At 36.9% G+C, this 27,715-nt stretch overlaps 1 protein-coding gene across 1 annotated transcript in view; it reads right to left on the minus strand.

Annotated features, from left to right (window-relative positions):
• grin3a (glutamate receptor, ionotropic, N-methyl-D-aspartate 3A) overlaps positions 1-27,715 on the minus strand; it is a 68,564-nt gene that overhangs the window by 10,179 nt on the left and 30,670 nt on the right. The window contains exons 4-9 of the mRNA XM_047373601.1: positions 25,644-26,027; positions 25,275-25,420; positions 19,441-19,556; positions 16,560-16,711; positions 10,146-10,307; positions 8,439-8,509 (exon numbers count right to left, since the gene is read on the minus strand). Of these exons, the coding sequence (XP_047229557.1) occupies positions 8,439-8,509; positions 10,146-10,307; positions 16,560-16,711; positions 19,441-19,556; positions 25,275-25,420; positions 25,644-26,027 (1,031 nt within the window). The remainder of the gene's footprint in view (positions 1-8,438; positions 8,510-10,145; positions 10,308-16,559; positions 16,712-19,440; positions 19,557-25,274; positions 25,421-25,643; positions 26,028-27,715) is intronic.

The raw sequence follows: 27,715 nt of genomic DNA on the forward strand, positions 1-27,715 counted from the left end.
CTAAACCACTCTAACTATAAGCTTTATCAAAAAGGAAAGTGTTAAGCCTAGCCTTAAAAGTAGACAGTTTGTTCATCTAGAGCCCACTGATGGCCATTGTTATACTAAAAACCACAACGATTGGGATACCTCTCTCTGTCAGATTGACCATAACCATTGGAAAAGAGAGGGGGTCATACAGGTAGCAGAAATGGAGGGTGTGTTTGCACCTCAACCATAACTGAGCCGGTTTAGGCTAAACCTCACTCCACCTTACTGTATCCAACAGGGAGGAAAGAAGACGGAAGTAAAAAATAAGGAAGATAGTACAGGATAACCTAAACCACATAAGCTTTATCAAAAATGAAAGTTTTAAACCTAGCCTTAAAAGTAGACAGGGTGTCTGAAGGTGGTAAATGATTACATTTGCATATCCACCTCCCATAAATTTGCACGTTTGGGTCATTATCATATTTGTGCCAGTTGTTCCGCTGATTTTACACACACACTCTGATTAGCATCTCGTTTGTAGATCAGCTTAGCAGACGCAAACATGTTTGCGTGTGGTTTTGTACATACATACCTTTTGAAGACCAGGGCAGCAGTTTTCAACTGTCCAAGTACCATCGTGGGCTTTTTTGACTGAAAACTGATCTATTCCAGTAACCAGCTGATTTCCTAGGTTACTGGAATGGATCAGTAACCAGGATTTCCTGCACCAAATTAAGCATATTTCTTAAAAACAAAATGTTTTGCACTTGGTACTTAAGAAAAAGAATGAATGCAGATTGATATTGAGACGATGTCTTAAAAGTTGCATGGGGCTTTATGTGTCACGAAAACGGCATGTTGCCATTGTTTATTAGTTTATTTACTCATCCCACAATTCAACACAAACCTGGCTACGGGAAGGGGTTTGCCTTTAATTTGCAGCGTTGGATCAAGGTCGGATTATTTTCACACCATAAAAAAACCCTTCTAGAGTTCCTTTGGATCCGTAATGTAAACCTGCTTCTTGGTAAGATTGTTTTGGCTTGCATCCTAGTGCAATAGCTGTGGTTACATCTACACAAATGGACTGCACTAAGGGTGCAATTTGACCAGAATTCGTCCTAGTCAGTTCGTTTCTCTGTGTTCATTATTGATAGAAATATGTTGCCATACAGGTTAATTCCTTTGTTTAGTTTCTTGCTGCGGCCTCCCGACAAAGCTCTCCGTGGGTTTTCCATGCCTCCTGGTTGAACTTCTGACACAGCTCTCCGTGGGTTCTCCATACCTTCTGACAAGCCTCTCCAAGGGTTCTTCATGCCTTCTGGTCGGTCTTTTGACAAGATCTCCCGGTGGGAACAAAATACCTCGGTCTCTTGGCCAGCCTCCAGATCAGCACCACCACTGGCCACCAGGGCTCCTTCACAGCCGGTGTGCTGATCACCCTCCAAGACTCCCTCATTGAAAGCCCAGGCTGTTTCAGTATGGGACTCTGGGGTTCCTTTGATGGATCCAATGGCCTCCAGAACTTTGTGCCTCCTCCGGACGACCTCCGGGTCGCCTGAACTCTTTTTTTTTTTTTTTTTGCATTATCCTCCTTCTGAACCCCCCTCTAGCCACCTGGTTTGGGTTGTTTTTTTGGTTCCTCCTTCTGAATGTTTGAGGGTGTCTGGAAGCTGCCCTTAGGAAGGGAGTTCGGTTATGATCCCTGGGTGTTTGGATAATGGCTTTCATTTCTTGATTTATTTATGTTCGGAAGGTCTTGCCATATTCTGTTCTTTTCTCTGTGTTCATTATTGTTTGAAATGTCTTGCCATATAGGTTCATTCCTTTAGATTTAGTTTCTTACTTATTTATTGTGTTCTGTTCTCTATAACTTATTCCCTAGATCAGTTTTAGTATATTTTCCCCCTTGGTTTGTGGTTCCCTCTGTGTTAATTATTCACATTTACCTTAAGTTTCCTATTTTGCTCTCCTCCACAGATGTTCCAAATTCCCCTGATTAGCTCACCTGTATCCATTGTCAGTCTCCACCCTTTCCTCCATATATAAGCTCTCTTGTTGTCATTATTGATTACTGGTTCCTTTGCTAAAACTCTGCTTTTTTGCCACAGTCAATTATCTTTGTTTGGGTCCTTTTATTAATCCACAAACCTGACATGTTCATTCTCAAAGGAATACACACATAGTCTAATAATTATAGCTAACTGTGCTGACTGTGCTAATTACTGATGCAATATTTTGTAGAGTTTAAAAGTACACCTCTGAAATCATGTTGTCTTTGTTTTAAAATAATAGAAAACCCATGTGTTCCTGCAGATCAGCCTTATAGAGTTTTTTTTTTTCTTTCACACACAGCTTTGCCGCTAGTATAAATTATTAATGACTGATCATGACAAAAAGGCTCTTGCATTGTTGCAAGAAATTACTGAATGATTTAATTATGTAAAGTAAAATTTTATTTTCAATACATAGAACAAATTAATATCCCATGACATGGTACTTGTCTGCTCTGTGGCATGCACTAAAAGTTAATTTGAATTCTTGAAGGGAGTTAGAAATGGGTTACAATGGTTTTGGGAAGCAGAGCTTTACGAGATCGGAGATCAGACGTTGGCCACAAAATCTCTGATTGATACGCCTCAATTAGCATATACACCAGCCCTTTCTTCGATGGTGATTTTCTATTTTAAAATATTATATTTTTACACTTAAGCTCTGACTGTTTTGTGTAGTGCGTAAGATGTCAAGAAAGGGGAGCTGGAATCTTTTGCTTCGCTCTCCCTGACATCAGCAGGTTTATCTATTTTTACCTTAATATCATATAAAGAACTCTGTTTTACTTTCTGTGTTGGATATTCCAGTGGTCTCCACACAAAGATAAGTGTCCCAGTTTTGAATTCCTTATTTTTATAAAGAAATATTGCTTACAGAAGAGTCATATTTTTTGTCGGTTACATTTGTTCGACGTTTTGTCATAATATCTAAAGATTTCTGGTGCATCGAGTTCATAGAGTCTTGTATTCAATCTTGTTACTATCGATTTCCTTTTTTTCCTTGCTCCTACAGATGCCTGTTAACCTTTCTGTAAAACATAATCCAAAACTCATCATCTAACACTATAACAACTTTTCTAATGCAATTATAGAATTTTCTATGTCACCGTTATATTCCTTTTTCCATTAAAGGGGATAACTTCCCATTTATTCACATTTATCAGCATGCAATAGGTTTCCATTTACAAAATGCCAATAATTCACCAGTGAAAATTATTACCCAGCCGATCTGTCAGTTCAGATACTACTTAAGCAGACACTTGATGCAGCATTATGAAACCACTGGTGCATATGGTGCTTAAAGCAAGATACTGAGCAACTTGTTCACCATATAGTAAAGTCTAAAAATTATTTAAAGACTGCATTCGGTTTTTGTTTCTTCATTCTGTGATGAGTAATGAAATACAGTGACTGCACTAGTCAAGTCAAGCTTATATAGCGCTTTTCAGCAACAAGGCACTCAAATGCTGTACATGAGGAAAAACATTACAATGATACAGAAAATCAAACACAGAAAAACAAATCAAATGACATTAATAATCCTTGGGAGTTTACTGGTAAGATCTGGCTCTAATCCAATCTTTCTAATAGAGGTAATTAGCTCATTAAGTCCTCTGTGGTAAGGAATTCATCCTGTGCTAGACGAAAAATGATAATATTAATCCTTGAGGTCGCTGGTATGAGGCAGTTGTGGTCCCATCATTCAAAAAAGCTGGGTCACTGGAATAAAACAGTTTTAGTCCAAACCTTTTAAATATTAATAATGTTTGACTTTCACTGGTATGAATTTATTGTAATACAATCCTTCTAAGAAATCTAAAAATCTCTGGTCATTGGTGTAAAAACAGCTTTAGTCAAATTTTCATACACTAATATTTGGCTCTTGCTGGTGTTGGAGTCATCCATTTTCCATGAACATGCGCAGCTCAACAGACATCACAGCTCTGACGTCACCCGGGATTGTAAAACCTGGAGAAAATAAAGTTTTGTTGCCATTTCCAGCGCATCTCACGGAATGATGCAGCGGAGGCGCATTTCTGGAGACAAAAGCTCGCAGGCAAACTTTTTCTCCACAAGGCCATTCCCGGAAGAGCTTGAAAGCTGGAAATCTGTCTGATACAACAAGGTCAGAAGATTCATATACCGATTGAAGACCACGCCGACACCCGGCGCAGGTGAAAGCCGACAGGTTTTATTTCCAAGGAGATGAGTTTCCTCCTTGTCGATTCAGTCGACTAAACGGTTCTTCATATTTTCCCCTCCTGGACAGATGAGAAGTTTACCGTTTCTTTTCTTGAGGTGATCACGGACGCGTGATCCCTCCTCCCTCATTTTTCTTCAGACCTAACCCAACCGGTGAAGAGAAGGAATCAACTTCAAAGTAATTTTGTTCTTTTTATATTAAATTCGATAGGTGCCTTTAGAGGTCTGGGCAGGATGAGGCATAGTTAAGGTGATTTAGAATCACCAGTAGTTAATCCAAGGTATCAACTTGTTGCATGCAATACCAATTAAAGTGTTTTATGCTGAGCTGTGTTTTTATTTGCTGTGCAAGCGCTGCGTGTTCATGTTTTTGTCCGACTTATCCCAAATCAGCCAGGAGTTAGAAGTTGGACTTAAAAAGTTTTTTTTATTCAAAGCAACTGTGGTCTGGGCCTCGCCTGACCACCCCTTGTTCCAGTTTTATTACTGGAGTTTTTCCACTGAGTTTCCACCTCAAAGTTTTATGACTCTTTGTTCGAGATTTGGGGCGATCAGCTGATAGAGGCTAAAGGGGCGTGGCCCTACCGTTTTATCAGCTGATCGCTGCAATCGAGACATCAGCACACCAGGAGGACTTCTCATTCCATTTAACCCAAATTGTACATTTTGTCCATAAAACTGCTGGTTTGATCTTCATAGACACTCAATGTGCACATATTTTTCTTTTATTATTATTGTTAGGTAGTCATTTTTATCCCCTTTGTGTAGAATAGTGCTTGTTAGTTAGGTGAAGGTTTTTGGACCAGAATTATGGTATATTAGAATTCAATAAATCTTCATATATATAATTAAGAGAAGCGTTTATGTGTCAGAGTGTGTGTAAGAGTGATTTATCTGTCAAAACAAGGTCAAAGTTCCCCCACCTTCGGTGAAGTGGTTGAATAAACAGTGACATTTTGTGGTTTTGGTTAATAATTTATCAATTATTAATGATGAATAGCTAATTGTAATTATTCAAGAGCTTTGAGCCCATAATCACACCAGAGGACATCTCTGATTTCTATTCGTAAGTAATGATTTTTGGTTAAGAAATAATTTTTTTTCAAATTATGATTTTAAATTATAACTCTTGATTAATATTAATTAATCAATAATCATGATTCTTACACTGGTAATCCTTCTGAGAAATCTGAAAATCTATTAAAAGTAACGAAATCATACAATTAGGTAAAGTAAGATAGAAAACCTCAGCAGGGGTAAGCAACACACACATAGGTAAAGATTTAAAGCAACACGTATACAAAACAACATCATGCAGGGGATCCGGTGAAGGAGGTGTGAGGAGGTGCATATGTTTATCTTGGGCATGTGTGTGTGCATGTGAGTGTGTGCAAGTAAGTCCATGAAGCACTGTCACAGAGGCCATTGTCCTTGATGATGTTCATCAACCGGCCACACAGTTCTGACCAGGTCCACAGATGTCCTCAGGGAAGGGAGGGGGCAGAGGGAGCAGAGCATCTTGTTTACATAACTTCCAGGAGAAGTTGAAGATAGCCGGCCATCCAAGGCCATACAAGGGAGCCAGATTCAGATAACAACTATTGTTTTGGGTCACGCCCACTCTTAGTTTTCCGTCTGCCTTGAGAGTCTCGCTAGTGCTTCTCAATTGCAAATCCAAACAGCCAAATTCCAGGTCCTCTCTGCCAGATCCGAGCGAACAACTTTCTCCATTTATTTATTCTCCATTTAGATTTATCCAATTTCACCCCTGAGTCCAGGAACCGCAACCTGCCTGAGATCCTGTGTAAGGATCACATCCAGTCTGCGATTCAGCTCATGTAACATCTCAGTCTGAGTGTTGATCACTCTGCAGATTCCATCATACATGCCAGGCAGCCTCACAATGGCAAGAACAGCTGCTGAAGTTTTTCGAATTTCTCGATATGCCAGGTAACCGCCGACTCCAAAAAGCAGAAATCCTGTTTTTAAATATCCAATTGTGTCCACATCTTCGACATCCTCGACTGACATTATCGACAAACACACAATCCTCCACTTCTGCCAGGAGTCCATTGTGTATCCGGAGAAAAATGTCCCATCTGGACAAGAGGGTTCCCCTTCACCCTGTCTTCTCGTCGAGAAAATTTGATCAATTGCATTGAGAGACCAGCTGACCAAATCCATAACTCAGGATTATTTGACAGTATGCATTCCAGTACAATAAATGTAAGAATCATCAAACTGTAGTGCAGTACTTGCAAGTCAGATATTTGACACAGCTGCAGGTTTCTGAGATGCTCCTAATAAGACAGTAATATTTTCTGACTCTTAGACAGCATGCAGGGATGATGTAGTGGAGCTTGATTGAATGAGGTAAGTATGCAAGGGTAGGTGGTCTATTCTCATTACCATAGGCATCCTTCACATGGATGTCTACAATTATTATGTGTATTTAATCCCCACTTTGTGCACTCCACCGGAGTGTCCCCTGCTGTTCTAAGCAGATATAGATGGAGAATATACAGGGGAGCTGAACTTTTAGTGCAGAGTGGAATCATTTGAAAAGGAATCTGTTTGCTAAACAGTCGCCTTGTTTAGGATTTTCTGTTATTTTCCAATACAGGGTCCAGGTCTCGTCTAATTGTCAGGTTAATAAAAGCCCAATTATATTCCTCAAAACTCAAAAGAAGTGTAGAAAAAATACATTCTGCATTTGTCATATATTGCATGGTCTACTTTAGTATTGTACTTTAGTATTTTAATACAAACATAAGTGAGGTTTTCTCAACCATGACAGATTTTTGGCCCTGCTGGAGTTTCTAAACGGCAGTCAATTAGGCTAAAGAACTAGGCTACTAAAATGTTCAAAACATGTGTCACCTAAAACGGACGCAGCTTCATCATGTGTTTCTATAAATGCATGTGTGTCATGACACACTCTGCTTTTATATGACTTATTGATAATTTGGCGCTCAACATTTATTCAGTGCTGTTTCAGTTGATTACATGCAGACAAAACTTGTTCTCCTGCTTCCTCAACTGAGCTTTGCTTTGAACATCTTAATATTAAATGACTAGTTTTTCATGCTGCACTCTGAACAGGTCAGATAACCTGACACAATCAGATCACATTCAAGCTACAGCAGCCAATACAATCTTTCTTTCACTGTGAACACCATAGGGGATAAAAACATTGCTAGGTGTTGTCAGGGAGAAACACTTTATATTTAAGATCAACACAATTATGTGTGTAACCTATAACAACCTTTTTGGAAGCAATGCACATGAAAATAGTAATTTCCAAACAAATGGTCTTGTAAAACATGGCTGGGTTAACAATGTGGGTGTTGCTTATATGAAAACCCAGACAGTACATCAATATCGGGGATTGGAAGTTGACTTTAAAAAGGGAAAGCACTAGCAATAGTAAAGTGCATGGAACTCTAAAACAGGACAAATGTTAGTAAAATAGAGAGTCTTTCCACTTACCTCATGCCTTTCTTACTATTTCTAACAATACTCTGACGTCAGCATCAGATTATTTTCTCCACTACCTCAGATAATTGCCTTCCAAGAGACCATTCTATTTAGTTCCTGATTAAAAACGGGTCCCCTAACTGCCACTTGGATGTTAATTGATGTCACTCATTCTCTGCCTGATAATTTGTCCAATGGGGCATTTAAGTTTGGAAAATTGGCTCTCGGCTGGAACTGTATTTTTAGCGTGAATAAATGTAAGATTATATGGTCCATATTTTATTCATAATGACACTCTAGAGTTCAGCATGATTTCTAACAAGTCATCAATGGGTTGGGTAACATTTCCAGTACAGTTATGGTATGGTGATTAAAGCCTTCAAAGAGTGAAAGTAGTGGGGACAGAAATATGTGCTCAGGAAAAAGCTGTTTTGTCATTTTTACTAAATGACAAAACATGTTTTTTGTCTTTTTGTGGCCATAAAGGAAAAAGCCAAACGATTATTGATTATTTAGTGTAGCTTGACAGAAGTTTAAATGAGCCAAAGTCTCAAATCAAAACAACATACAGTACACTGCATTAAAAGCAAATATTCATACCACATCCATGCAATGTTCTGTCAGTGTAGAGGGAATTTATTTCAAATTAACATAGTAAGATTAATCAAATTTGTAGGAATATACAATTCTTGTCTAAAGCATTAATTTTACTGACAGCTGCACAAAGAACATTACCTTTTTTCAGGCTTGGTAACAGTTGGTAGTTTGTCATCAATGAAGACTGAATTGAGGGCTCTGTGTAATCTCTGAAAAACAATGAACAGATTATATAATACATGTTACTAGTTAAATTTACATACATCCATGTTGGAAAAATGTATATAAGTTATCATAGTTTAGTTTAAATCATGTTTATGTGTGTAGTACTACTATAGTTAAGATGATTTCTGATTACTATGATTGCTTTTTTAGTGTGAAAATTTGTTTGTGGAAGGTGAAGGAATGTGGTCTGGAGTGGATTACTCCCTGGACATGACAAGCTTGTACCATATATGGGAATGACTATACTTTTAGGTTGAGATCTCTGTAAGAATTGGCTGAACCAATTCCCGCTTTTTGCTTGTAGGAATGTGAGTTGTAAATAAAAGGCTGGTGCAAGGATATTTCCTTTTGTGAGAAGGAAGTCGCTGTTTGGCAGAGGACTGGCTCACCCTTGCAAGTCAAACTTAATTGGTTCACCTTGTGTCTTCTTTTACACTTGTCTATGTTTATCACCTTTCTAACTCTAACAATCCATATTAAAACAATGAGAATTTTATTGAGAAGTTTGTTCATTTTAGTAACTCGGCACACTAAGTGAAACATAACATTAATTATGATGATGGTCGTCCTCTTACAGCTGATTTACACCTCATTTAAAATTTGTGTATAACATCAGACTAATAAAAAAAGCAGTTTTACTACAGAAATGTGCTTAATACCTGCTTAATGGTTGTTATTTTCACAAGTTAATATGTCAAAAGAACCTCATCAGTTATATTACAATTTATTAAATATGGCTGTTTATAATTTAATACTAAATCAAATTTATTTAAAAAGTATATTAGAACAACAGCAGCTGGTGAAAGTGCTGGACAATACATTGACAATAAATTGTAGGTGAGATTTAGATTAAAAGATATTTTGATAAACGCCTCACAAGTTGTTCCTTTAAGTAACAACTTTTTCCTATTTATTTAAAGTTTTTCTTAAAGTTAAAATACAACTCACACTTTTTACATGCAGTTTTAGAAAAGCTTCCATGCTGCCTGCATCTAAAGTAGTAGTTCTGTGAGTACCAATAGGACCTAATATGATTATATCTAAACTTATTTATTTATCTAAAATTAAGGAGTTTTTGTGCCATCTAGGATTTGATTTCAGCATACAAGTATGTGGTGGTTTAAGAGAAAGTGAATTGTTATCCATTCATGCAATCAAGATCTAAATACAGTAACAGTAATTATTAAAAGAGGTAATGTTTCCAAAAAAAAATCAAGCAGAAAATAAACTTGTAACTTGAGAATAGTAAGAGCCCCAGCAAAAGAGCCTTGAGGTACTCGACAAAATAGTGTGGTCACAAGAGGAAACACTCTCACAAGTTTTACAACAAATACTCCAAAATAAAATATTTTTAGGAGAGTTTGAACATACAAAGATAGGATGTGCGTTTAACAAAATACCACCAAATAGTCATCAATAAGGAGCCTATATTTCAAAACAAACCTCTGTGGCAAAAGGATTGTACATCTTCACTTTTATAATTACATTTTTTTTTCTCAGATAGCGGCTTTCCATTTAAACACATTTTCTAAGTTACCTTACAATTGTCTCTCCGTGGAATTTGAAATTAGTCTACTTATGTTTCTGTTTATTTTTGTGTTCAGCTCAGTGAGTCGGTACCTGACTAGTGTGCAGCCAGTATTTGGAGCGCGGCTCCTTGACCCTCGGGATCACTAGCTTGTACACAATGTGTTCCGCTATCGTGGTCAGAAGAGATAAGGCCACGCCTACACACAGCATCACAAACAGACCAGAGAAATGCTTTATACCCATCTGCAGTGTCTGGTAAGAGAGAGAGGGGGAGATGTAGAAAGAAAAAAGTTAGTAAAAGAACCAAGTGGAATGCATCAGTGCAGAAAAAAAACATAATCTTTAGTACAGGCTTAGCCACTTATGACAGGATTCAGAAAGGTTCAAGGAATGTTGAAAACAAAATTAAAACCTAGAATCTTTTGTTGTTCTTCTTAAACTATCCTCGTACAATTCTGGCAGCGTGGCAGCATAAAACCCCCACTGCCATCAGAAGACAGTGTTGTCATAAGGAGCATACAATTCAATTCATATCAGTTTATTTATATAGCGCCAATTCACAACACATGTCGTCTCAAGGCACTTCACAAGGGGTTTGGAATGGTGCGGGGTTGTTGGGGAGGTTAGATTAAACTACTGAGTGTTAAGAGTTTGGCCATTTTAGAATGGGCTATGTGTAGGGGTACTAAGTACAATAATAAACTGATAAAGTGTGGCCATTGTTATACTAAAAACCACAAGGGTTGGGATACCTCTCTCTGTCAGACTGATTATAACCATTGGAAAAGAGAAGGGGTCACACAGGTAGCAGAAATGGAGGGTGTGTTTGCACCTAAACCATAACTGAGCCGGTTTAGGCTAAACCTGACTCCCCCTTACTCCATCCAACAGGGAGGGTGGAAGGCAGAGGTAAAAATAATTACAAGCATCCTAGTATTTCTGCTGGATGGTCTGATTGCCATGGTGCAAGAACACAAAATTCTGTTTTGCACTTTGGACATTGTTGTGCCCATTATGGTTGCTTGTTATGGTGAGCAAAAATCATAGTTATCACTAACTAGTCTACAGCAGCCCATGTGAAGTTGAAAGGCCAGCCAAATCAACAAAGCTGAGTTCTTACATGAATGGATCCATTCAACGCTAGTCGAGATAGATTGTTTGTTTACGTCTAGGTTGGTCATAATGCCAAGAAAGAATAGCTTATGTTAATAATTCTTTTAAAGATGGACAAATGATCTTTTTTATGCTCTTACCAATACAGTAAAACAAATGATATATTAGTGTCAATTTTATTGTTAAAAAGCAGTTAAAAGAGGAGACCTTTAATTTAGCATTGAATCAAAAGTTGTAAATCAGATACAAAAGTTAGCATCATTAGCCATTATTAAGGTTCTCAAAGAAGCAACAGCACACTTGCTTGTGCTCATGCCCCCCTTTGTGTCATGTCACCATTGACAGAGAGCTACTTTGCCCATACCAAAAATCTTCACTGCTTTTTACACAATCACATTAACTTAATCATGAGAAGCACCCTGGCGCCACTTAAAAGCACTGAAGAAAACAGTGCTGTTTACTATGTACTGAATTAATTAATTACACCACATATATATCCAATATAACTATGGTTTTAACCAAAAGTACTGTCTTTTTCTGTGGGTGTTTTCATTCCTAAACATATCCAGGAATACTAAAAAAGAATACTGTAAAAAGAAAAAGATGTGCTGTGAAACTCCAGATGCCTTTTAAAGATAAGAAACAATAAAATGAAAGAAAAGTTCACATAAAAGACCTATAAAATTTTGTTTAAATTATAACTAAGGGCATAAAGGTTGGTGTGAACCTCTGATTTGGTAAGCCTATTACCTAGATTCAATACAGTTTTTAAAATCTTTATAATTTTACTCATTCACAATACAGGAAGTGGGCAGACAGAGATGGGGTAAATACATATAGCACAGGACCCAGGGTTGGGAATTGAACCCCAGACGGCTGTGTCGAGGACACATGGCCTTTCTATATGGTGCACACAATCTACCTCTACACCAAAGTGAACTTTAACACTATTACATTGCAGAGGAAGAAGGAAGTGAATGAAAAGTTATCACTCAAGAAACAAAAAAGGTTTTTGAATTCATTAGATATATGTTCGTCTATCATCATCAAGTTTATTATTAAGACAAAATAAGTTTAACTATTAATTTCTAATGGAATCTGGTAGCTTACTTATTTTACAAAAAGATGAAAAACATTACTCATTCACTTCAGTCTAGAATGTTATAGAAAACTATTTCTTCCTCTCATCCAGATCTAAATGCGTGACTAGACTGGATCTACTGGCATTTTAATTTATTCACATAACTCAATCAACTTTTAAGATGTTACACTGAGAAATGTGTAACATCTGCACTTGTTGCAGTTTCTGCAGCTGTGCCCGCACTCTCATAAGAAAGCTATTGACTGGTGAGCATGAAGCAGCTTGTAAAATGGAGCCAGCTGCAGTGATTACATTATAAAGTCCTATTGGAAAACAAAATACATGATGGATCATATTCCTCATTGCAGTATGTTAACTTGGCAAGCTATTTCTGATGAAATTTTGCAGAGTGAGAGCTTTAAGTAGTCTAAAAGTTGGATAGGACGTAACTAGTGATAGATGATTGCTGGGGAATAAAATTTATCTGGCAATTATTTGAAAAAAACCCAAAACAAAACTAAAACAAAACTAAAAACAAACACTGGATTATTTATTTAACCTTGGATTTATGTTGAAGGGACAGAGGTTGGTTAGTTTTATCCCAAAATCTTCACTCAGCTGATGGGTTAGAGAAGATGCCAGGAGTAACATCACTCATCACAGACTGCCATTTTGAATTATGCATTGATCTTATTAAAATTTACTGAACATATTCAATAGGATGAAATCATACAGTAAGATGCTAAAATTCTGCTGTGTGACAATATCAAAGGCTCATTATTGGACATAATTCCCTTATCTGTTGTAGAAAGATGGCATATCATTGTGAGCTTGTTCGAAAAGTAAATAAATCCTAAGAATGGTGGGACCTAAAAAGCTGGTCAGAAGTTAACTGGATCATTTTTCCATTTGGCAAAACTTCTATAGCATTTTTCCAGTCATACCAACCTTCCAAAGCACTTGACATTAGAGCCACATTCACCCAACTGCACTCACATTCCTACACCGATGCACAGATTGGTAGGCACATTGAGGTTAAGTGCCTTGCCCAGGGGCACATCGACATGTAGCAGGAGTAAGCTGGAAATGAACCCACAACTTTTGGACGACTACTCTCCCCACTGAGCCACAGTCTTCTTATTCAGCTCTTTCAGATCAGCTAAACATGAGTCTGCCAGGACACATTTTAAACTGTTGTGAGACCTGGAAAGCACATACCATCTTTGATGCTGAAAGTGAACAACATAAAATCCCCCAATTTACTCCAATCATGGTCGAACTAGAGCAGAATGAGGAGTCGCAGCTGATCTGGTGGGCAGACACAGTCAGCAGACTCAGTCAACTTGTTGCTTGGACGAAACAGCACCAAACTTAAACTACCATGAAATTGCTGACTCTTAATATATGCTATCCATTGCGTTATATCTCACTGATGTACACAGTCTGCATACGTTTAAATAGCTTGAACTACACAACAACCTTATAAGACTTCACTGAACCTCTTCCAAAGGAGTAAAACAGGTTAAATTGGTTATAAATATTTGAAGCTCAATGGGTTTCTCTAATAGGCTGCATTGTGGCGCAGTTGGGGGGTCTTTCTGCATGGAGTTTACATGTTCTCCTTAACATGACTGTTAGGTTAATTGGTCTCTCCTAATTGCCCTTAGGTAAGAATGGGTGTGTGTGTGTGGTTGTTCGTCCTGTGTGTCTCTGTGTTGCCCTGCAATGGACTGGCGACCTGTCCAGGGTAGAAAATGGAAGGATTCTTAATGATTTGATTCACACAAAAGAACAGGTTTGTTCACCCAAGATATCCTTAGCCTTTTATTATTTAAATAAACCGAACAAGTTTGTAACTTACAAGGTTTTAGAGTATATGAATGGTGTAATTTAAATGTTCTTGCTGCAAAGCAACAGTGCTACCAACTGCTCAGGCATGCAGCCCCAATTATAAAACATTAATTTCTTTTAGTGTGACCATGCTTTAAAATTAAAATATAACTTTTGCAGCCAAATTTATATTTATTATTTCAATAAACTATATTACACACTTCTTTATCAGCCATTTTCTCACAATTTATTTCATAGCAACGTGACGTTTGACCTTCCTAATGGAATAATATTCCATTTATTGGTCTAGGATCTACTCTTTTGGGGTGACTGAGAGCTGGATGAGTCCCAGAGAGTTTGGCAAAGTCACTGAAGGTAATTCATCAGATTTCTTTTTTTTTTTTTAGCATTTCAGAATCTCCAGGCTTAATAAAAATATACAATAAATAAACAAAAAAACGCTGAGCATGACTAAACTGAGCCAGGCTGCTCAGTAATTCATGCTACTTATATATCATGAATTTCCTGCTGATGTCGTCCAGCTCACATTTCTTGTGCAGTGAATAGTGTATGAAAGGTAACAATACTGATTTTTAACCCAGTCTTACTTTGCCCTGGATTTTATACTGTTTATCTACAATTTTCGATCTGTTACCAGTGTATCCTCATGTGAGCCCTGCAAGGCACCTGTGTGGAAAAAGTTGTGATATTAAGTGACAAACAGATAAGGAAAAAAAGTAGCTGAGCAGCCGTCTCTGCTTTAACTTTAGGGAGGCTGGGTTGTGATGGTGAAAAATGAAATGCACCTGGGGCAATTTAAATGTCTGCTATTGAAGATAGAATCTACAGCACATCTAGGTGGCTACACACAAGAAAATGGCTCATTTTGGCTTTACCTGAATCTACAGCATTAGAGTATACACTTTATCCTACTGATATGAAAGGAGATATTAATTTACATTCAGATTGCAGGCATATTGAGGTGATGCTGTCATTTTTCAGGCACAAACCATAAGTATTTATTAGTTAGATGAAATCATTAAAAACAGAAAATAAACTGACCTTCATTCACTTCAATACATATACAATAATGCACAAAAATAATTACAAAGTTCTCTTGTGTGGAGCTTTACGGAGTCAGGAGCAAAGATGGACAGGCTGAATTTGTTAACTGATTCGAAATTGCAGGACAGTACAGACCATGTCATTTTACAACAGCAAAGTTCAATGTTTTGAATTGCAGATGACTGTGAAATGGAAAGAAAAGAATATCTTATTTTCGTAATGTTACAAATATAAATGTCTGCAACCGCATTTCAGGATTTGACACAGATCCTTAATTAGATTAAAGTCTGGGCTTTGACTGGGCCTCTACCCCAGTCTCAAATTTTTTGCAGCCTCTAAATGGTTTTATTGCAAGATTGCCCTTTAAATAGCCCCATCCATCTTGACATAAACTCTGACTTGCTTCCATTTCTCTGCTGATGAAATGCATCCCAATAACATGATGCTGACACCATGTCTTGCAGTGCAGATGATACGCTTATGCTGATGTGCACTGCACGTTTTTCTCCAAACATTGTATTTTGCATGGAGGCCAAAAAATACAATTTTGGTTTCTTTAGACAAAAGTCTCTAAATTGAAATGTTTGCTTTGTCCCTGTTTCTTTGAACAGTGGCGTTCTCCTTGGATAAAGACCAGATTTGTGGAGTACATGACTAATTGTTGCTTTGCTATCAGATTATCCCACCTGAGCTGTGGATCTCTGCAAATCCTCCAGAGTTACCTTGGGCTAATTAATGCTATCCTTTCCTGGCTGCCAGATTACCTGGACAGCCATTTCTTTAGTTAGATGTTGTCCCATACTATTTCCATTTTTTGCTAGCCAACCAAACAGTGCTCTGTAATATGTTCAAAGCTTCGGAAATTGCCTTATAATCTAACCATGCTTTAAACTTCACCACAACTTTATACCTGACATTTGTGGCGTGTTAGTCGTTCCTTGGTGCTGTTTGTTCTCTAATGTTCTTTAACAAACCTTTTAGTCCTTAACAGAAAAGTAAGATCAGATTACTCACAGATGGGCTAGTTTTACTAAGTACATGACTTTGGATTTTATTTGGGGGTATCAGACTAAGGGGGGGATGAACATAAATCGACACAACACTTTTCAGATTTTATGGGTAAATCAATTTGAAAACATTCACAATTATGTGTGACTCTGCAGTTGTGCCGTACCATGTGTTGATCTGTCAAATATAATCAAATTAAAATACGATGAAGTTTGTGGTTGTAACAGGACAAAATGTGCAAAAGGTCAAGGTATATGGCAAGAAAATCTTGGTGACAATGTTGTATGTCAAAATGTTGTCAAGTTAACACTTGAAATATTTATCTTAGTGTTAAATTGCTCTTTTGTTGTTTATGTGAGATGAACAGTAGCACATGAACTCCATTCACTTGACATCTTAACACTTACCTCGGTCACAGCAAAGCTGCGCTTTCCGCAGGGCACCACCTTATACCATTTGTCATGCAGCATGTCCATGAAGCCATCGGATTTGTACTGACTAACAAGCTCTGAGAAGTTGGAGGTGAGTGGAGAGTTCTGAGGGAGGCCAATGCCGTAGCCTGCCCGTGGTGGAACAGAAACAAAGCAGACTCATTAACGGTTATACTTTTGTAGGTATAAACGTAGAGCAAACATATATTTCACTTCTCTTGAGTAGAGCCATAAATATCTTCAGTGTTCCTCCACATGCCTCAGCATGCCAGGAAAGTGTGACAAATTCTGCAATTGCCAATTACAAAAGTACCCTGGTTGCACTGATTGATTTGTATTGTATCCTGAAGGCTTAAGGGTCCATTAAGTAATTAACAACAGCACTAGAATCTGGGGCTGTGGTGGCCTGTAATGGAAGCAGGTGCCATGGGAACATTTCCACAGTGGGAGGAAGAGGTTGGCTAAATGGACCAGAGATTAGCTGTGGACAGTGGAGATTATAAGCTTTTGAAAGCCGAAAGATTAACTACTGTGCAAATATAGTGATTGATATTGTTTAATTTAGAGATGTTTAAAATGAAAATGTCTCGAAATCTAAAGTGAACCCCCAAAAGTCCCATTTAAGGACCTTAATATGAAGTTTATGGTACAAGATGACATTAAATCAAAACCCTAAATAGTTAGTCGGTTAATAAGAAACACATCACTCATTATTCAGATTAAATGAATATTATGTTTTTGAATAAGAATGATTTTAATTGTTCACCATGGGAAATGTCAGAAATGAAATGGGATTTGTTTTGCTCTGCTCTACTGATTTGCACCACAGAAAACAATAAAAATGTTGTCCCAAACTGAGCAGTGCTCATGTTTTTACTTATCCTGACAACATGCATGGATGCAGAAATGACTCGGTGGATAAGAGGTCATTCTCTAATTGGAAACAAAACGGGTTTGGTTGCTGGTAAGATTATCTTTGGGAACTGGTGAATAAAAACACAAAAAGGAGTTTGCAGCAAACTGTGAATAGAGCCACTGGTCATCTCGAGGCTAGATTAGGCAGAAGAAAAGCTTGTCAAGCATATGAATACTAATCACTTTATGACTATGTGGCTACAACAACACCAATAGGTGTCAAAAAAGTAGGAAACTCTACTAACCAAAGAAAGTGAAATAAATGGTCCAATTTGCACTTCACACACATACTGAAGTAACAAACTGCGATAAGATGACATATTTATGGGACTGAAGTGGTGGCATCACTATTGGAGAAAAGATGTCATCATCTGATGTCAAAAAGGAAGTCAAGGTCAACAGAGACAGAAGATTCCTTGTAGACACGGTTCACTTTAATTTACAATGAATGCCATCTCAAGGATAAACAGGTTTAATTCATATCCTATTATATAGACTCCAATTCATGACAAATTCAGTTCAAATCAAACCTATTAATTGTAATAAAACCCAGTCCAGTCATTTAGTCAGATTCAGATGAGATTACATACAGTCCAGTTCAACTACAAAAAAATAAGAGAGTCAGACTTTGTTGATCCCTCCCTCCTCCAATTGTCTACACCCACTTATTCCTTGTTGGGATCACAGGGAACTGGTTCCTATCCAAAATGAACCTTAGGCAAGACGCAGGTACGTCTTTAACAGGTCAGCACTTCATTCTGTTGATCTCATAATGCCAATTTGTAAAAAGTTATATATCTTACGGGGCATAGACCATAGCATCCAGTCGCTGGCTTATGTATGCTAGGTTGTTAAATTGTTGATGAACATTTGTAACAATTTACTGTTTGATAGGGAATATAATGTAGGTTTGAATTTATACACAAAGTTTAAATTGCCTAAGACAAACCACACCAAGCGACCACACCGTATTTGACTGACTGGCATCAACTGGATTATGGAGCATGGGTTGTCATTACCAGAGCAGACACATGCAGGTTTTCAGTGGTACCTTTACCACTGCAAAGCCCCAATGCAGCTCATGCCTTGGATACACCAATGTAAGCCCTGCACCATCGCGATGTCTGCCAATAATTCAGGAACCCTGTATTGAGGTCTTCTTGTGACCAGCCAGCTTCCCCGATCTATCTCCAACAAGCATACACAATCATGTGGATGTTGACTCTAATCCAGTGTAAATCTGGGACAGGTACGACATCTATGGTTCTACTTTTTGTATAAAAAGAAACAGCTTCTAAAAACTACTAATACAGTCTTCTACCAAGTTCAAAGGGATGCCACAATCTGCTAACAAGGACTGCATAATATTAGGGAAAACATGCGATTGTGATATAGTTGTGTGTTATTGCAATTAACCTTTATTTTCTGCAGTCTTCTCTGTGTTTTTTATCATAACTTTCTATCTGCCCTTTCTATAAGCATAAGCATACCAGCCACCCAGATTTATAGGCAGTGCTAGAGTATGTCCAACTGGGCAAATATGTTGTTAGAATGCAGATTATAAATGCCAGTCACTTACGCAGTTATTACATCAATGTTGCACACACTGATATTGGACATAGACTCACAACTTCATTTACCGTGTTGCTCCAATACTGACGGTGTGCATGTGCAACCATCCATTATCCAATTGAACTGACTCTGCAATCACTGCAATACAGTCATATAATCTTTTATTTACACCATTTATATGGATGGATAACTTTTTTTTCCAATAAGTGTATTTTCATTTCTTGACAAAGACATAAGAAACAGTTTTAAGATCTTAGCAGATTTCAGAATGCACTACAGTAATTCCTCTAGAAGACAAACTAACTGTATATTGAAAATTGTCCTGTTTACTAAACAAGTGAGCGTTAAGATGATAACTTGCAGATATTACCTTCTATGGCAAAAGGTTTCCCCACTGTGAGTGTTTTACAGTCAGCATCTATGGAAACCTCATAGTCCAAAAGGGCTTTGTCCATGATGAATGCATCCAGTTTCTGAGGGTCAGCCCTGTAATAAGACAGACAGAGGACTACAGATAAGACTACAGATAAGTCACATTTCATCCCTTACCCTATTAATTAGCAATACAGTTACATTTTGTTCTGGGATGCTAAAGTTTGCGGGTGTCTCGGCTGTTATTCCGGTGTGAAAGGTGATGCAAAGGTTTATCTTGCCCTTCCAATGGGGATTATTCAGAGGAACTCTTCAAATGTGAGGCAGCAAGCTGCACTGGGAAATATACACCAAAATGTAAGCATTTTCTTTGTTAAGAAAATGTTATATCACAACAGCCATTATAATATTAAATTTTGTATATTATGATATAACGTGTTTGATGTCATGCTGGGTCTGTCTTAACTAGCATATGAAAAACAAATCTATGCTGATGATGCAAGCTAGATAACTAGTTGCTTATCTTATTGAAACTCCAGCAGAAATTGGCATGGTTTGATTATCTAAGATTAAATTTCACCAGCTGATGGTTTATCTATTTCTTAAAGAGCGCTACTCTCAAATCTGAGAAATTTAAGGATTGCTAAAGTGGGAAACAGGATCTGGCTTATTTGTTTTATGTTCTGGGTAGGTTTCCCAGGAATACTTAAACACAAATGTACACATAAAAAAGACAAAATTAAAAATGTATACAAGTATTCCAGCCTGAGTTTATTTTCATACTTTGGCATTGGCTATCTTTTTAAGTAAAGTAATCATAAAGTTTAACAAAAAGAAATGTTTTCTTTCCTCAAAACCCTCAGAGAACAGCAAGCTGACAGCAAAAGAAGCACAACAATGGTCTCTTAACTGCACTGATGGGAAAGCATCTGGAGTGCACACAATATGTTCCAGCATTCATCTACCCCAGCAAGCTGTACTAATTAAACAAGAGTGTTGACACAAATTGTGCAAGCACTCCTCAGGCTAAAGAGCAAACACTGTGTGGCATTGTTTTGCAAAGCGTTATCAAAACTAAAGGTGGGATTTCATATTGCATGCAAGGTTTTCAGACATTGCTGCAATACAGTAAATTACTGGTCTTTTAAAATGTGATGTTTTCGTCTCTGTGGGTTTTGTTAAGGATTTAACACGTCTGGGCCATTTCTGAACAAACATCCATCAGCTGTTGATATCTGTAACTTTTCAAGCAAACTTTTATATTTAAAATATAATTTCTGGACAAATAACCTTTATCATAACGTCAGATCATTGGTGTTGTTCTGCTATCCAGAGACTAGCTCTATTTGTTTAGTTTCTCATGTCTCTTTGTACAGCATGAATAGTGATACAATTTTCTCTATAAGCAATAGAAATGTTTAGCAGTTTTTATGCTTTTCTTTCTGTTGTGGCTGACTCAATAAAAAATTGTTTAATCCAATGAAAAAAATAAATAAACTGAAAGCAATGAATACGGCATAGTTTTTTTTCTTTCTTTGGGCTCCTTTGTGTTTTTAAAGAACCTTTTAAAATTGGATTTAGGTCAGAAGGTTACTGTTAAGATAGCGATGTCACGAAATATTGTCTCATCTGAGGCTAATATAGAATGGCTTTGCATTTCTTCCAGTTCTAGTCCACCTACCAATAAAATCACTGCCTGCCAGTTTAACCAGTTCATTTTAATTCTTCACAAAGATATTATAAAGTGTTGAGATGTTAAAGCTCTACGTATGGCCATCGGAAAAGTCAACTCACAAATGTTAAAAAATACTTTTTTTTTGTCCTCCTTTCAGATTGAAAAGAAATTGGTGGTATAATATGTTTTTTGTGTTGCTGTATGATTAAAGGTTTTAACATGTGTTAAGTTTGCTCTGATGAAAATATAACAGGACTGTAGCACTCTTAGGGCCTGATCTTCAAAAGGTTTGCGTGTACAAAACTGCATGCAAACCTTTTTGCGTGAGCAAAGCTGATCAACAAACGAGGTGGTAATCGGATTGCGTGTGCAAAATCAGCGGAACTGTGGGCGCAAACTTTTTAGCGTTTCTGCATTCATGAATTTGACCCAAATGCATACATTCATGGGAGGAGGATATGGAAATGTCATCCCTTACCACCCGCAATGCGATTTTCAAAGCCTTAAATGGTTTGGGTGCAATGTTTGCATGTGGATTTGGCACGTTTGAAATGCAGGTGCTAACTGGGCCGCAAAAACGTCTGCTGTCACTTTGGCCAGAAGGAAGCATAGATAGAATTACAGGTGACAGGGAGAGAGCATCTTCAGTACATATGTCAACAGATTTAGGTTGTCAAAAATAAAAATATTAAAAATAGATGAGAATGGAGGATTCTATGTAGGATTATCTAAGTTCTGATTTGGAGCCAATCACAAACAAAAGGCTTGATATTTCTCCTATGGTAAGACTCCTTGCAAAACTTCATTCAACATCATTCCAGCGTAAAATCACTGTCAGTGATCATCTGCTGAACACAGACAAACCTGATCATGGTAAATTGTGCACATAACTGATCAAGTGCGCACAGCCTGTAATCGCATATCATGCTAAAGACCCACTGTGCTTTGATGTTGAAAATATAATTAATAGGAAGAACTAAAGAAATAATAAGGCAGGTTAAATCATTCATTTCCTAACTGGTTGCTAAAATCACTTCTTAGCAGGTGAAAAATCACCATTTTAGCTTGTCCATGCGGTAAGAAATGTTAACATATGCCAAGGGAGGGTTTTGTTTATACAGCAAAAAAATTATTTTGTGTCACCAAAAAACAATCAAACACGTTGTATATCGTTAAAATATTGGCAAAACAACCAAAACGAATTTAGTAAAATCATTGGAAAATAATGAAATTTTAAGTACATACATGTTCGATTTAACTTTTTTGCAGAACAGGTATGTGACGCTATGTTTGAAAATTGGCAAAACTATAACATACAGATTGCCAATTCCTACAACAATCTCTTTTTATATTGCTAATATTACGTTCAGGTTTAAATATTGTGGCTGTTTATGATAAACTCCGAACTCTGCAAACATACACTCTTAAAAAAATAACAGAATCCAGTGAGTCCCCAAATAGGATTAAAAGATCAAGGGAGACAAATTAATTAACAGACATATTTGTCTTTTAAATTGTTAAAATTGACTGTCAAATTTTTTGCAAATTATATCGAGCAAGATAAGAGACATAATCTTGTCAGGGCAGATGACAAACCTGCTGTGAGTAGCACAACAAAAGTTAACCAACTGTAACAGTCCAGAAAAGCACGGGACGAACGGAACAGAAAGAAAAAATCAGCAACTGGATCATTTATAATGATGCAGCATAAAAATCCCTGCATAGTTCTAGCAACACAACGGGGGATCTGTGTGCTTTTCCTCTCGTTCCAGCCAGTAGCACACACAATGTCCTCATTTAAATAGGGCGGTCTGCACCGGTTTTGCACCTGCTATCCATTTACACGCCCAACCTTTGAAAATCGCTAGCAAAACACACCCACTTATTGCACGTGCAATTTATTTATAGTACACGCAAATTAGCGTGTACTTAACTGTGTTTTTCACAGTTAAGGTTTTGAATATTTCTTCTGTTTATTATTATTATTATTATTATTGTTAGATTTTTGAATCATGTTTCTGTTTGTTTTTCTGGTCATGCTTTAGTTTTGTCGTCTTGTTCATGTTTTGTCAAGTTTGGTTTTCGGATCTAGTTATGCTTTTGTTTCATGTTTTTCTAGTTTCTGTTAGTTTGTGTTCAAGAGTCTCTGTTTTGCTCCAGCCACGTTTTGTTCTTCTGTCAATCAAGTTTATTCGGATCACCTGCACCTATTAATCTGTCTTCTTGTTTCACCTGGTCACACTCCATAAATACACACCTGTTCAGTTTTTCATCGAGGAATCATTTTCCAATCATGCTCATGTCTAGTTTTCAGATCTTGCTCATGTCTTGTTTTTCGGGTCATGCCATGTCTGTCTTGCCAGCCCATTTATTGTTTTGTTCCTGCCACTTCTGAGAGTGAGTTTTTGTTTTTTATTAAGTCGTTTTTCACCTACCGCTGCCTGCTAGTCTGCATTCTGGGTTCGTCCATTGTTCAAGTCCTGACAATCAGGCCCTTATAGTATACAGTCATATTCCATAAATTAGAATATGTCTTCTAATGATGCTAGTTGTTTTGAGAATAAAAATTTTTAAGCAGGTATTAAACATATTTTTTATTAATCTCACATTTCTGTATTAAATGTTTGGTTTATTTTTTATTTTCTTGGTCTGATTCTAGTCCTCTAAGAAATTATAGGTGTTTTTATTAGTTGTAAAAATCATCATAATTAGTGGAAAAATATTCTATATGATGTGTTTTACTTAGTGAGTTATCAAAATAAATGATTCTTTCAAACAATATTCTAATTTACTGACTATATTGTTTATTTTCTTTAAGTAGGTTTTGTAGCTTAGATGAGCATTGCGAGACAATTGACTCCACTTTCCTCATGAGACGTCTTTTTGTAGATGAAATAAAATTTCTAAATTCTAATAAGACGTCACAAGTTCACCTGTATATGATTTATTATTGTATGGTTTGGTCAAAAAGACAATATTTAATTGGAATTTGCTGTGGATAGCAAACAAAACAGGACAACTTCAAAATTATGACATCATAGTGAATGCAAATGACCAAAAAATCTTTTTTTCACTCAGAAAAGGGGAACGCTGACTAATACTTTAAAGTGGTCAAATAATACGCAAAACTAATTAGTATTTTAAGATTGCTTTGAGATTAGTAATTTAAACCAATTTAAGGTCAGTTTTTACTTGAATCGGTGATTAAAGAGCTCTTTAGTGAAAAATAAATATGCAACTAACCTTGCACATCATTAGTGTAGTTGGTTTTCTTAAGTTAATTTCACCTGTAAGGGAAGACATTACTAAAGATTTATAACATGAGTTTTATGCTTCTGTTTGAATATTCCTGTTTGGTGGTTTTTTTCCTTTCCAAATGTCTGCTTCCTTTGTCTTTATTCCAAACATCTTCACTTATTGATCTTTCGAATGTTTTTTTTTTTATTTTGCAGTAAAGTTCTGTTTCCACATAGTGTTCTCCTGTTCTTCTCCTGTGGTATTATGCTAGAACTCTAAATAGCACCGTGAAATCGCCGATTTAGTGTATAGTGCCTCGTCCCTGGTTAGCTGCACTTTAACGCTTATTAGTTCCACAGCACACTTGTATGCTGTCATGATGCCAAGTTGTAATTCTTTGAAGATGACATTATTCCTGTAATGCTCTAATCAGTTTTTAGTAAGTCCAGTGCACAAATTTATAAATATATAAACAAATATATCTTTTCATCCTTTGAAATTGTGTCCTTGCCACGGCTTGTGTTGCAGCTGCCTTTTCTCACTATATTCAGCCATGCACCACGGGGATACTAGCTGAATGTTGAAGCAGCTTAGGATGACAGCAGTGGCAGGGTAAAGAGGAGGATGGGTTCTGAATGAGAACAGACAAGCTTGTGGTGAGGAATGACAGCATTAGGATTGAAATATTTAATCTTTTTTTCTTATTTATAAATGTTGACATTGCTTAGGCATGCATGCATCTTCTGTTTATCAAGGAAGATACAGTATTCAGATTTGCAGAAATGACGGAAAGGAATATCTTAGCTCGGTTAACATTATGGAAGATGACATCAGAATATGGATCAGTAAAAACTCACTTTTTTGCATGCCTGCATGATATACAGCATACAGTACACCCTCTTTGTTTGCTTTTGCCTTACTTTAGATGTTGTATGCCATCTGGTGTTGCTGGAACATTGTATCTTCTCATGTACTCATGCATCTCAGGGAAACTCTTTTTGACGTAGTCCTCTGCACTGCTTTCTCTCACTGTAGCAAAGCGGAATCCCTGAGAGGGATGGTGCAACTGTAGAGGCAAAGAAAGAAACCAATATTTCACCTATACAACACCTTTCTATTAAATCAATTAAACCTTTTCAGTTGTAGTCTATTGTTTTTTTTATTTGTTTTGGCTATCTCTATTTTCTAGTTTTAACTCCAGTATAACCTTTGGCAAAATGAAGGATATATAAGTCTTGGAAAACATATTGTGGAAAACTAACTATATAAAGTATTACATTTTTCTTTACCTTCGGATCATGTATCCCTGACAGCTGCTCATAGGTTTTCTCTCCAACCATGACGGCAGCCAAGTTAGCAGTGTAGGTGGACAGACAGAAAAGACAAAAGATTGCCCAAAGATTCATCAGGAGGCGACCAGTCCAACACTTTGGGGGCTTGATGGCTACAGTACGTCCGAAGAGAATAGCGTAGCACACATTAAGGGCCGAGGAGAAAGAGAAGACACGGTTGCGATTGCGTCCTCGAGGTGTCATCCCAAAGGGGCTGTGCCACTCGTACAGGGTGAGGAAGACAGCGGTGACGTGGAGTGAGACAAAGATGCCGAGCCACATGGACCAATGGAGAGGCCACATGAAGGCACCAATGGGTGCAGCTGTGTCACGGGTACGAACCTAGGCAAGATGGAAGAAACGTTAAAGCTGATGTGATTAAATTTTAAAAGCTGCTTTTAATTTATGTTTCCTAAAAAATTTTTTGTTTTAAAATTCCAATGTTTCTAGAATCACATTTTGAAACACCTCCTTTAATTTTCCGACCATTGATGACATATACAAATATTTAATGCATTTTTTTCTTTTCCTCTTATGGTGGAAGTTTTTGTTTCATTGTGCTTAAACATTGTAAGCATCAAATGTTGGTACAAACCAGTTTTAACACTTAAATCACATCCTTTCATTAGGACCTGAAGTGTGCATGTGTCAGGAGGTTATTAGATCAGTATCAAAGAAACCAAAATGTCATGTATTAATATTAATATGTTTTCATGAAATTAACTTCCTATTTTCTTGAGATAAGCTTGTTTGATGTAGTGACATCATAATCTTGCAATTTAAATATAATAAGATCTTAAGTTTTGATGATTATTTCATTATCTGGAGATTATAGCTTTAAACATGTTCTGATGGTGAAATTATATATTTATACTGAGATAACACCAGTCTGTTTTTTACACTGAAGTTTTAATGTCTCATTATCTTGAGCTAATACGATCTTAAGCTTGTTTTTGCTTCTTATTAAAGCAATTGTGAAATTTTCAGTTCTCAGTAACTTTGGTAAAAGCTACTGTTAGCTATTCAGGTTGATAATACATTTGTTTGCATTTTAAACATTTAAGCATGAAAAAAGCAAGTCCATAAAAATATATTTAGGAACATCATGCATGCCACTGGTTTAATATAATGCGGACCATTGGAGGCTCTACTAATCTATATTGGCCCGTTCCACTTCATTCTATGTCCACAGCAGCCATGTTACAGGTTATACAGTGAGCTCCAATGTTCCTTGTCTGAATCCCAACTTCTGGCTTTTTTCAACTAAGAATTTGGAAAAATTCAACTTGTGAGTGCAAACTGAAAACATGTAAATACTTTTAAATGGAGAATTAACATTGTTGATGATGTGATATATCAATTGTGTTTTTTGAGGCAGCATGTTTGAGACTTTACCTGTACAATTTTTTTCAAATCTGTGTAGAATCCCTTTAAATATTTTGTTAAAATATTTTTGCAATAAATAAATTGGTAGGAGACTACAAAGGGGATTGCTCATAAACATATACTTTACACAGACCCATCTAAAAATAAAAACATTGCAAACACTGCTTTAATTAATAAAAGTATATTGCAATTATTTAGATAAAGCTGATTCAATTTCAGAGGAAAACTAATCAGTGTACTCCACTGTAGTATTCTAAAGGATTGTAAGTCTGAATACAGCTGCAGTTTTACCTCTCCAGTTACACTGTAGGAGACAGAAAGTAGAGTGATCACCTCCATCACTATGTCTGTCTGTTGGTGAGGAAAGCTATAATAATTGCAGTAATAGGGTCACCTCACAATAGATGTACACTCACTACTCCAATCCCATACAGGGAATTGTATTAGGATCCAACAATATAGGACTTGCTGTAATAAAGCCCTGCCATGTTAACAGTGACCACCAGAATACCAAGCAGAGAGAATTTAGGGGAGGTCAGTGACACACAGTGAAAAAACATAAGCCAAAGAATGACTGAAATGAAGAGCATAAACTGAATTCTAACAGGAAATCAAAAATAAATCAGATTGAGAAGGTTAGTACT

The sequence above is a fragment of the Girardinichthys multiradiatus genome, chromosome 8 (assembly GCF_021462225.1).
Source record: "Girardinichthys multiradiatus isolate DD_20200921_A chromosome 8, DD_fGirMul_XY1, whole genome shotgun sequence".
NCBI lineage: Eukaryota > Metazoa > Chordata > Actinopteri > Cyprinodontiformes > Goodeidae > Girardinichthys > Girardinichthys multiradiatus.